The sequence below is a fragment of the Osmia bicornis genome, unplaced genomic scaffold (assembly GCF_907164935.1).
Source record: "Osmia bicornis bicornis unplaced genomic scaffold, iOsmBic2.1, whole genome shotgun sequence".
Taxonomy (NCBI): domain Eukaryota; kingdom Metazoa; phylum Arthropoda; class Insecta; order Hymenoptera; family Megachilidae; genus Osmia; species Osmia bicornis.
The window spans coordinates 285,010-296,759 of record NW_025791113.1 but is presented as its reverse complement, the minus strand read 5'-3'; the positions used below and the strand labels follow the sequence as shown (position 1 = coordinate 296,759).

The window sequence follows — 11,750 nt, the reverse complement described above, 5'->3', positions numbered from 1 at the left end:
ATATTAAGGAAATTGGAACAGGAAATTACAAATTAACTCTCATTTTCTCCTATTAATTTATTTATTTAAAATATTCCGACACTATGATCTACAACACAAACTTATCTAATTTAATAATCCTCTTTTTTTGGTAATTTGTTCAATGTATCTATTGTCACGTCCTGTGACGCATTCTTTAAAACTTCTATCTCGCCACCCAAATTCTTTAAACCGCTATTTTGCCACCGCAATTCGCTATTATATTTCGCTATACAAATTCTTTGAACTTCTATTGTACCACCCAAATTCATCGCTCCGCAAAAATTCTGAGTGAGCAACTCAGCCGGGTCGTCGTATGACGAGAACGCTGACGATTCGGACGAGGTGGTTCACCCGAATTGCCAAATCAAAAGTCGACCTCATTAATCAATATATAATAACGCGACCAAGCCGCCCGCGATCAGATCAATTATAGTACAGAACCAGACCAGATCAATTATCGCGCAGAACCAGTATAAGTTAGTGCAGACTCAAAAGTCATCGTGACTTCCGTAAAATTCGTTCAGAATCGGCCAGTCCGTTAACGCGAATCCGGATTTAATTCTAACACGCGTACAGAAATCCGCAAAATACGACTCTGCTACGGGACCCAGAGACCCGACAGAGCAAATCGTCATTTGTAAAACACGCGCAAGTTAAGAATTGTACGTAAAACCAATAAACATTTGTTGTGCTCGGAAGTGTATGAACTTCAATTAAGCGTCAACCCTACTGTCTCCAATCACCAGGACGACTCATTTCTACAGGTATCCTCGCCCAGCGAAAGGTAAGTAAGAACCTCTACCTAACTAACAACTTAGATTCAATCATACAAAAGGTACGCGTAGAACTCAGTGAGTGGGAGAACTTCGCGACATTACACTATCAAAATCTTCTACTCCATAATTTTTTGGTTGTAAGTTTCTCATCAATGTATGAATAAATTCTGAAAATAAAGAAGAAGAAATCATATTATTATATATTGATACATTGTCCACAACAACATTAATTTAGAATAAAGAATGTATTAAAGAAAATAAGATTTAATATTTCTTTTACCTCAAACGTATTTCCTGATATACCCTGCGAGAATGTAATTGTATCTGTTTTCAGGGTACATTTTTCTTATTTGTCCTATTATTTTATTCTATACTGTTTAATTTCATTAATGGATCTATTCAACTTTTCTACTGCATAATTTTTTGATTGTAATTTCATCATCAATGTCTGAATTAATGCTGAAAAAAAAAGAAATCATATTAGTATATATTGATACATTGTACCCAACTACATTAATTTGGAATAAAGAATGTCTTGAAGAAAATAAGGTTTAATATTCCTTTTACCTTAAACATATTTCCTTATATATCCCGTGAGAAAGAAATTGCATCTGTTTGCACCGTACGTTTTTGTTATTTGCCCCCATTTTTTCATTCTACGCTGGAAAGTATCTTCAATGTATCTATTCAACTTTTCTACTCCATAATTTTTTGCTTGTAATTTCCGCATGAATGTCTGAATAAATGCTGAAAATAAATAAGAATAAATCATATTATTATATATTGATACATTTTACTCAACGACATTAATTTGGAATAAAGAATGAATTAAAGAAAGTAAGGTTTAATATTTCTTTAACCTTCAACATACTTCCAGATATACCTTGTAAGAAAGTAACTGCATTCAATTTCCACATGTTTTTCACTATAACCTATACCTGTCAAACGTTACACATAACCATTTGACCTTAGATATATGGAATCATATACTTCAGCATGCATACGCATACAAATAGCATCGGAATTTAAATCGACAAACAATACCACCATCTGCCGATTTCCAAAGGCAATGATTATAAAACATATGGCGTCCAAACGGCACGACGCACAATGGGACAAAACGGCTTTTGGCGATCAAAAATGTATAACTTCGGTTCTATTGGAAATATTGTAATGAAATTTTGGGAAGTTTTTGCCTATACTATGGTACTTAAGTTGTACCGATATAAATCATATTGAACTACAGGGTGTCAAAATATTCACGTATAAAGTGTAACGCGTTCAATATCCTTCACTTGTTAGACATATTTTATGTCATGTAACAAAAATTTGACTCAAAACTGTTAATAACTATAATAAAAACGGATTTAATAATTAAAAAATGACAAGACATGTGTTATTATAATATATTTATTTATATTTATTATGATCTATACCAAATCATTCCTGAAAATAGTTTCGACAATTATGAAAATTTATTATGGCATATTGCAAGGCCGAAATAAAGTTTTGGATGACGGAATATACACGTCGAATGCAGTTAACTGGATAATAATCGTATCTGGTACTGCTTTTCCATCATCGTGCGCAGCGGCCAAGATGGATGTAATTTGATTCAATTGCCATTTTTTTGAACAGGGGCAAGTTAGGGCAACTGATTTTTTCTGATTCTGATAGAGGAAGGTTCACTCTTTACTATAGTAATAATCACGCCCTGCACAAGTGTGCAAATTTTTTTAAAATCAAACGCAAAGTTGAGATTTTAGTTAAATGTACTTCGTTTCAATCAGATCCTATTATTTAATAAAAAGTTGTTACATTGAACACTTTTATTGAACCGAAATAAAGTTTTGGATAACGAATATACATGTCGAATGCAGTTAACTGGATAATAATCGTATCTGGTACTGCTTATCCATCATCGTGCGCTGCGGCCAACATTGGTGTAATTTATTTCAATCGCCATTTTTTTGAGCAGTGGCAGGTTGGGGCAGCCGTTTTTTTCTGATTCTGATAGAGGAAGGTTCACTCTTTACTACAGTAATAATCACGCCCTGCACAGGTGTGCACATTTTTTTAAAATCAAACGCAAAGTTGAGATTTTATTTAAATGTATTTCGTTTCAATCAGATCCTATTATTTAAAAAGTTGTTAACATTTCAACTTATTTTATGCACTGAATAGAATCTATACTAATCTAGTAAACTTTGTAATTCATTTGAATTTTATCTTTCCGAGTAAAATTTATTAGAATCGTACATTGAAGTTATGGGTAATATTATCAGCGTTTCGTCTTGACGAATTTCTACTGACTTTGAGTGCGAACCACGGCAAAACGGAAGGAAATATGAAAAAATGGATTGCACTACGTTAAACTACAGTTTATTCTCTATCGATGTATGTAATTAGTTTTTCAATTTTCGAATTCACGAAAATCGACTTTTGATCGCCGAAAGCCGTTTTGTCCCACTGTACGACGTCCAAAAGGAACGCGTCCAATCGGTCCGGCGTCCAAAAGGAACGCGACCAATCGGTCCGGCGTCCAGAAAGAACGCGTCCAATCGGCACGGCGTCCAAAAGGAACGCATCCAATCGGCACGGCGTCCAATCGGGACCGTCCAATCGGGATGCGTCCAATCGGTCATCGTCCAAGTGGGACACCCCCAAAAATGGCAGGTATGTCGATGACATTTTTGGTGGCGCAGATACCGTAGAACATCTACAGGACGTTGCAAATCAGCTGACGCAGTCGTGTAAGCGAGTGGTTTTCCACTCGCAAAATGGCACTCCACGAGCAAATCGTTGCTAGAAGACCTCGCACCAGAGCAGATCAACGCAGCAATCTCATTCGACGACTACGCAACCAAAATTCTCGGAATTAAATGGATTCCACATCAGGACACGCTCAACTTTTCAACCATATCAGCCACGCAGCGCACGCAGTGTACAAAACGCCTCATTCTCCCCGAAGTAGCTCAACTCTTTGATCCACTCGGTTTTGTTGCACCTGTAATTATCAGAGCTAAAATTCTTATTCCAGAGCTTTGGTTACAGGAACTCAGTTAGGACGACACGCACCGTTCACGGGTACCCAAATTTCGCTTGTCTGCTCGAAAACGCGAGTGACACAACTCAAACGTCTGACCATCCCGAGGTTGGAACTCACCGCAGCGCTGCTACTCTTTAAACTGATACGGCATGTTCACGCTACTTTGAACATGACCGTCTCTCAGACATTTTTGTGGACGGATTCAGAAGTCACGCTTGCATGGATCAAAACGCACCCCTCCAAATGGAAGGATTACGTTCGCAACAGGGTAATCCAGATCCAGGAGATTACGCAGAACTTTCACTGGAGGCATGTACCAGGATCATCGAATCCAGCTGACTGCGCGTCAAGAGGCATGACAACAGAACAGCTTCAACAGCACTCGCTTTGGTGGACGGGACCACCCTGGATCACGCAAACGCAGTACGCATGGCCCACTCAGACCAGTGTCGACGCAGACGAGCTAGGAGCTCCAGAAGCTCGTGCTGTGGTTTCACTGCACATGTCTAACGCAAACGTAAAGGAATATTCATGGGATTTGATCTATAAATATTTTTCTTTTCACAGATTACTCAGAATTACATCTCTCTGCCTCAAATTCGTGGACAAGCTGCTAAAAAGACAGGACGCTTCGCCCACACACGCTATCTCAGCAGCTGATATAGAAAGGGCCAAAATCTACTGGATTCAGGCCACGCAGTCCACATACTTTTAAAACGAACTCGCTGCACCCGCCAAAGGAACAACGCTTCCATCAACGCATCCGTTCACGAGGCTCACCGCTTACCTCGACCGTCAAGGAATCGCCAGGGTAGGCGGACGCCTGCAACATTCAGAACTCTCGCACGATGGCAAACACCGTGTCATTTTGCCACGTGATTCACGACTCTCTGCCCTTCTCATCGACCACGCACATCTTCAGATCATGCATGGAGGTACGCAATCCACCCTCGCTTTTCTCAGACAACGCTACTGGATTCTCGGTGGACGAGCTCCAGTGAAAACACATATCCTGTCGTGCGTGAAGTGCGCTCGTAGTTCACACACATTGGCGTGGACTACGCAGGACCGCTCACGCTGAAGGCTTGGAAAGGCAGAGGAGCCAAGACGCAGAAAGGGTGGATTTGTGTATTCGTTTGCTTCGCAACATCAGCTGTACACTTGGAAGTTGTCACCGACTACTCAGCCGACGCGTTCATCGCAGCCTATCGCAGATTCGCAGCAAGGTGAGGAACTGCAGCCTCTCTCTACTCAGATTGCGGCACCAACTTTTAAGGAGCGGACGCGCAGTTAAAAAAGCAGTTCAAGGACAGCACACGCGAAAATCAAGACATCGCAGCTCTACTCGTCAAGGATCGTACGCAGTGGCACTTCAACCCTCCTGCCGCTCCACACATGGGTGGAAAATGGGAGGAAGTGGTTAAATCTCTCAAATTCCATCTGAAGAGGACGATTGGAGATGCTTTATTGACGTTCGAGGAATCAATAACATTGCTCGCGCAGATCGAAGCCATCCTCAATTCAAGACCGGTGGAACCACTCAGCGATGATCCAGACGACATCTCAGCCCTCTCAGCAGGACATTTCCTGATCGGATCGCAGATTAATGCAGTGCCAGAGTCCACGCTTCTAGACGTTGCAGTCAACCAGTTATCAAGATGGCAATTTCTTCAGCAGCGCCTCCAACAATTTTGGAGACTCTGGTCCACGCAGTATCTTCAACGACTCCAAGCAATTTCGAAGTGGCATCACCCGTCAAATGAGATCAAGGTAGGCACTCTTGTTCTTATTACTGATGAACGCTTGCCCACAGGGAAATGGCCCATGGCACGGGTTCTCAAACTCCTGCCAGGCAACGACGGATTGACAAGAGTCGTTGAGCTCAAGACGCTCACCACGACGCTGACAAGGCCCATCGCGAAGCTGGCCTTTCTTCATCAGCCCTCTCAGGACAACTCGGACACGCAGACCACATCATCGACCAGTCGCTGCTGGCCGGGGGGAAATATTGGCGAAATTCCCCAAGTCTACGCAGAACGACGAAGTTGGCAACGAAAGTATTTCGTCGGTGCGTCGTTACCGATAGCGGCAGCACCTCGGGCCCACTTTGTCTACGCGGTCCCCTCTCCACGCGGGAACCGGCAACATCGACGCCATCATTGATTTCCGCCTTCTTGATCGAACGCTTAGAGCATACGCACGTGTTTCGCTTGTCCACGCTCTCGCATAGATCAGGTTTCAGTTTCGATTGTTAATACAACAAGTATTTGACCGCGCCTTGTCCACGCAACTATTTGTAACTATTTTGTATAATTGACCGCGCTTCGCCCACGCATTATCATTGTAAGCGTTCGTGCCCACGCAGTGTGATCGTTTCACGTGTTTCTTGTGTTTGTAATTAGCCGTTGTATATATTTGACGTACAATAAACGAACTGTGCTTATTGTCACCTGTGCCTCGTTTTCTCAATAAGCTCAGCCCAGGTGAACACGCAAATATATCGAGATATTTAAAAGTTCCGAAGCCGCACCAACAATATAAAGGCAAATATCTCGGAACCGCTGCGAGCTATGGCAAAATGTTATGAGACGTTTTTTGTTGGAAATTAAATTTCCTACTATTTATGTTCTAGGACATTTTTTGATCAGATGCGTAGTTTTCCAGATACATCGATATATTTAAAAGTTCCGACGCCGTACCAATATTATAAAGATGAAGAAACACCGTGGCCCCTTTCTTTGAGATAACTCTGCACTATTCTAAGCTGTATTCACTATTCCGAGCTGTAAATACCACTTCCAGCGCAGCTGTGCAGAAGAAGAACAAGAAGAAGAAGAAATATCTCGGAATATGTGCGTGACGCCCCTTTCCTTGAGGTAAATCTGCAAATATCTCGGAAACGGTGCGAGCTATGGCAAAATGTTCACAGACATTTTTTGTAGGAAATTAAATTTCCTACTATTTATGTTCTATGACATTTTTTGATCAGATGCGTAGTTTTCAAGATATATCGAGATATTTCAAAGTTCCGAAGCTGCACCAACATTATAAAGGCAAATATCTCGGAAACGGGAACACGCAAACATTTTGGTCCTTCGTGCAGGATAGAGGCACGCTCGTGTGTGACGGTTTCGAAGAAACGTGTAACGGTCGAAGCCGCCATTACGCGTAACGGCCGCACCCGTTCGAAGATCACGCAGTGCTAGTTCGAGTGGGGTGTGAAAAGATTAACAGTGACTCTATTAAGTTTCTGTGACGTTCTCGTGTATTTAGTGACCACGCAATGATTTTCGACCATCAATATGCCGAAATCGCTAGACACCTCTCCGGCTTCGCACAATAGCTCGGCCCGCTCCAGCAAGGCGGAAGAAGGATCGACCACGGCGCCCCCGCTTTTAGAAGTGCCGGAAGAGACGACGCAGCCATTGCAGACCACGCGCACACGCTCACCAGCACGCCTCTCCTCAGAATTGCAGGTTCGTGCGAAGGTGCAGGAGGAGCGTCTGGACACTATGCTGTCCATCGTAGAAGACCTTCAGGCCTCCGCTGCAAAAAACCGCTCTCGATCCTCGCCTCCGAAGTCGAGATTACCAAGACCACGCTGATGGAAATGCATCTTTTCTGGTCTCTGGCCATTGTCTCAGCTTGAGCACGGCTATTACAAGGGCAAGGTGGCCTCGCAGGAGGAGAAGGTTGTGATGACCGCGCGTAAACTGATAGCTCAGCTGGAGCACCGTCTCGGACCAAGCACGCCCACGCAGCCCACGACGTCCACGCAGCCACCCGCAGCACGCAGATCACGACTGCCAGAAATTGCACTTCCCAAATTCGAAGGGGAGTACAACTGATGGCAGGAGTTCAAGTCGGCATTTTCATCAGTCATCATGGAACGCAACGACCTCTCAGAAGTCGAGAAGCTCCACTACTTGAAATGGGCATTGTCAGGCAACGCAGCGCAGGTCATTGCACACCTGCCCACGACCAACAAGGCCTTCCAGAAGGCGTGGAAACTCTTGCACGCCCGGTATGAGAACAAACGCCTAAATGTCCAGTCTCACATGGACAGAATCGCCGAGTTGAAACCAATGAAACACCGGAGGGCTAGTTCATTAATTAAAATGACCAACATAATCGGCGAGACGCAGGAAGCGCTGACCACGTTCGGGCTCAACGACCAGCACTATTGTTTTCTGTTGAGTCACCTTGTGAGGCTGCTTGACTCTGACACCCGAGAGCGCTGGGAGTCTTCTCTGAGCACGCAGACCGACTACCCCACGTTGACGCAGCTCACTACTTTCTTGCTGGGACGCGCCAGAACGCTGGAACAGCTGGAGCGGATGGCCGAGCAGAAAACACCTCAGACCACGCAGACAACCTCAGGACGCCCTGCCAGCCGCGACATCCGGCTGGTGCAGCAGAAAGCCGCCGTACACGCAGCCTCGGCAACGCAGCCCACGCCAACGACGACACAAGCGTCCACGTTTCGCACACGCACTTCAGCACTGTATCCCTGTGCGCTCTGCTCCAGGGATCATTTTTTGTCAGCCTGTCCAGCATTCAGGGACAAGAACGTGGAGAAGCGCATCAGTGTTGTGAAGGCCCACCAGCTGTGTGTGAATTGCTTGGGCCACCACAATCTTCGAAGCTGCCGTACTGCACAACGATGCAAGTTGTGCAGTGAGCAGCACCATACAGCTCTTCATGGTGGCAACCTTATCCGGGTACTGGTGCCATGCCCTCAGACCTCGCAGCCCGCTACCGCTTCCGCATCATCGCAGCCCACGGCGAAGGCATCGCAGACCACGCAAACTCAATCGACAACGCATTTAGACGTCGGTGCAGTCGTCGACGCCCACGCAACCTGCTCAGCCCACGCATTAAAGGACCACGCAGCCCACGCACTCAGACCACGCAGACCACGGACCACACTTCTAGCAACAGCACGCGCAAGAGTGCACACTGACCTCGCAACGCAGCAAGTAAGAATTCTGGTCGATTCAGGTTCTGAAGTTTCTTTTATTTCAGTCTTTAGTAAATCAGATTAGACTCAGACGAAAACGCTCCTCATTGGATGTCCACGGAGTTGGTGGAGCAAGGACCTCGCAGACTAATGGAGTGGTCAATATTACCCTCCATTCCAACTACAGACCACTTTCAGTCACCGTTCAATCACACGTGCTCACAAAGGTGACTACTTGCTTGCCATCGGAACCACCATCTCAGCCAACGCTACCATTGCATTTGGAGAAATTGAATCTCGCAGATCCTCAATTTCTCGTATCCAGACCGATGGACATCATTCTCGGAGCCGACGCATACGGGCAAGTCATCAAGCCAAACATTATTCGGAGCATTTCAACACCATTGATCGCTCAACTTTCGATCTTCGGTCGGCTCGTAATCGGGCCCCTCGAGGGCACTCAGACCATTCGCAGAACTTGTCATCAGGTGACGGTCAATAATACTGATCGCCAGTTGAGTGAGTTACTCAGCCGCTTCTGGACGCAGGAAGAGCCACCGCAGAACACGGCACCCTTGCTCACCCCAGACGAGCAAGAGTGCGAAGATCATTTCAAGACCACGCATTCAAGAGACTCCGCAGGAAGATACATCGTGCGATTGCCGCTCAAACTTTATCCTCGAGCACTTGGCAATTTGTATCAGACCGCGCACAATTGCCTTCAACGGACTCTCAGACGACTCAGTAAGGACGCCCAGTACAATCAGCTGTACACCAAGTTCATGCTCGAGTATGAGCAACTTGGTCGTAAGGTAAGACTGAACAACGACTCAATAACTAGTCCGTTTCAGTACTTTCTTCCGCATCATGGCGTTCCAAAGTGGGGCAGTACGACCACCGCATTGAGTGTGGCTTTCAATGGCTCCAGTCCAACTTCATCAGGATACTCGCTGAACGATCTTCTACATACTGGTCCAGATCTGATGCTGAATATCGCAGATCTGCTCATTTGGATACGCAGATACAAACATCTGTTTGCGCACTCCTTGCCGTGGAACCCATCAAAAATGGGAGTGATGCCCACTTGGACGTCGACCGATTGGACGCGTCCCAATTGGACGCGTTCCTTTTGGACGCCGCACAGTGGGACAAAACGGCTTTTGGCGATCAAAAATCTATAGTTTCGGTTCTATTGGAAATATTGTAATGAAATTTTGGGAAGTTTTTGCCTATATTATGGTACTTAAGTTGTACCAATATAAATCATATTGGACTACAGGGTGTCAAAATATTCACGTATAAAGTGTAACGCGTTCAATATCCTTCATTTGTTAGACATATTTTATGTCATTTAACAAAAATTTGACTCAAAACTGTTAATAACTATAATAAAAACGGATTTAATAATTAAAAAACGACAAGACATGTGTTATTATAATATATTTATTTATATTTATTATGATCTATACCAAATCATTCGTGAAAATAGTTTCGACAATTATGAAAATTTATTATGGCATATTGCAAGGCCGAAATAAAGTTTTGGATGACAGTAGTTGTTCTATGCGGATTCTAAATCACTGGCGTCAGCATTTTTTGTAATTTGACACCACACCGTCAGCAGAAATATGATACCCCCCCACCCCGACAACATCCACCCCTCTCCCCACCCTATGACCTTGAACTGAAATTTGACACCACCGTCAGCAGAAATATGATCCCCCTCCCCCTCCCACACCCCATAATCACCCCCTCAGCAGAAATACCCACCCTATGACAACCCCCACCCCATAACCACCCCCTCGGCAAAAGTAACCACCCTATGGCAACTCCCGCCCTATAACCACCCCCTCAGCAGAGATACCCACCCTGTAACCACCCCCTCAGCAGAAATACCCACCCTATGACAACCCCCGCCCTATAACCACCCCCACAGCAGAAATACCCACCCTATGACAACCCCCGCCCTATAACTACCCCCTTAGCAGAAATATCCCCCTCTCCCCTCCCCCTCCCCTCTCCCATGACCTTGAACTGAAATTTGACGCCATCAGCAAAAATATGATACGTCCTGACCTTGAACTATTTTTGTCTTATCGGAAGACGACACAAATATTTTTTATATCTGTCGTTTTTGCACTAAACATATCTAAATTTCTTAAATGAGTAAATTCCCACCAGCGTTTTAAACAACATTCGTATTGTTTTAAAGTCGCTTTTGCGATAGAATCAAGCATCACATCTATGGCTTCTTCTGTTAATCCTTTTCTCGAAAAAGCTGCCCTGATAACCTGCCTGCCACTAACGAAAGGCGGGATGCTAGCGGGTGACTCTCGTCTCTGTAAGGAGATATTAATAGCGTGCAATTAGGTTTAAATATAATGGCGGGTTCTATGAGGAGTGATGTAAAAAGAGGATACCACGGTTGCGTGGGCCATGAGGGTACTACGATAATACCGATTGCTTTATCGTTAATTATTTTTCTTAATGTTCGCAGGATAAGTGCGAAGGGAGGAAAAGCATAAAAATTTTCATTTTTCCATGATACAGTAAAAGCATCTACAGCTTCTGCCTCCAGATCTGGGAATCTAGAGTAAAATCTTTTACATTTCTTATTCAATCTAGATGCAAATAAATGTATTGTAAAGGAACCAAATTGTTTCTCCACTTGTGTAAAAGCTTTTTGAGAAAGTTCCCATTCAGAATCTATATTGACATTACGTGACGCTTTATCTGCTTCTAAATTTTCACTCGAAGGAATATACGATGCTCTTAACCATATGCTTCTCTCTTCGCACCAACTCCAAATTTTTCTAGAAAGCTCACTAAGATGTGAAAATTGTACACCTCCGGCTCTATTAATATAAGAAATAGCCGTAGTGTTTTCTAATCTAAGTAATATTTCGCATTGCAATAATTTTGACGCAAAGCATTTTACTGCAAA

The 11,750-nt window shown here is 44.2% G+C and overlaps 1 protein-coding gene across 1 annotated transcript; it reads left to right on the top strand.

Moving 5' to 3' along the window:
• Positions 1-7,730: 7,730 nt before the first annotated feature.
• LOC114881965 lies at positions 7,731-11,331 on the top strand. The gene is made up of 4 exons (XM_046289491.1): positions 7,731-8,825; positions 8,872-9,325; positions 9,395-9,839; positions 11,304-11,331. The coding sequence occupies exons 1-4, from the start codon at positions 7,731-7,733 to the stop codon at positions 11,329-11,331; spliced, it is 2,022 nt and encodes a 673-aa protein (XP_046145447.1).
• Positions 11,332-11,750: the final 419 nt, after the last annotated feature.

Excerpts from the sequence above, each read along its gene's own strand:
- LOC114881965 (XM_046289491.1), top strand. The coding sequence starts at position 7,731 with ATGGAACGCAACGACCTCTCAGAAGTCGAGAAGCTCCACTACTTGAAA. Across the intron at positions 8,826-8,871 it reads CTGACCTCGCAACGCAGCAA|TCTTTAGTAAATCAGATTAG; the intron begins GTAAGAATTCTG and ends CTTTTATTTCAG. Across the intron at positions 9,326-9,394 it reads TAATACTGATCGCCAGTTGA|ACGAGCAAGAGTGCGAAGAT; the intron begins GTGAGTTACTCA and ends TGCTCACCCCAG.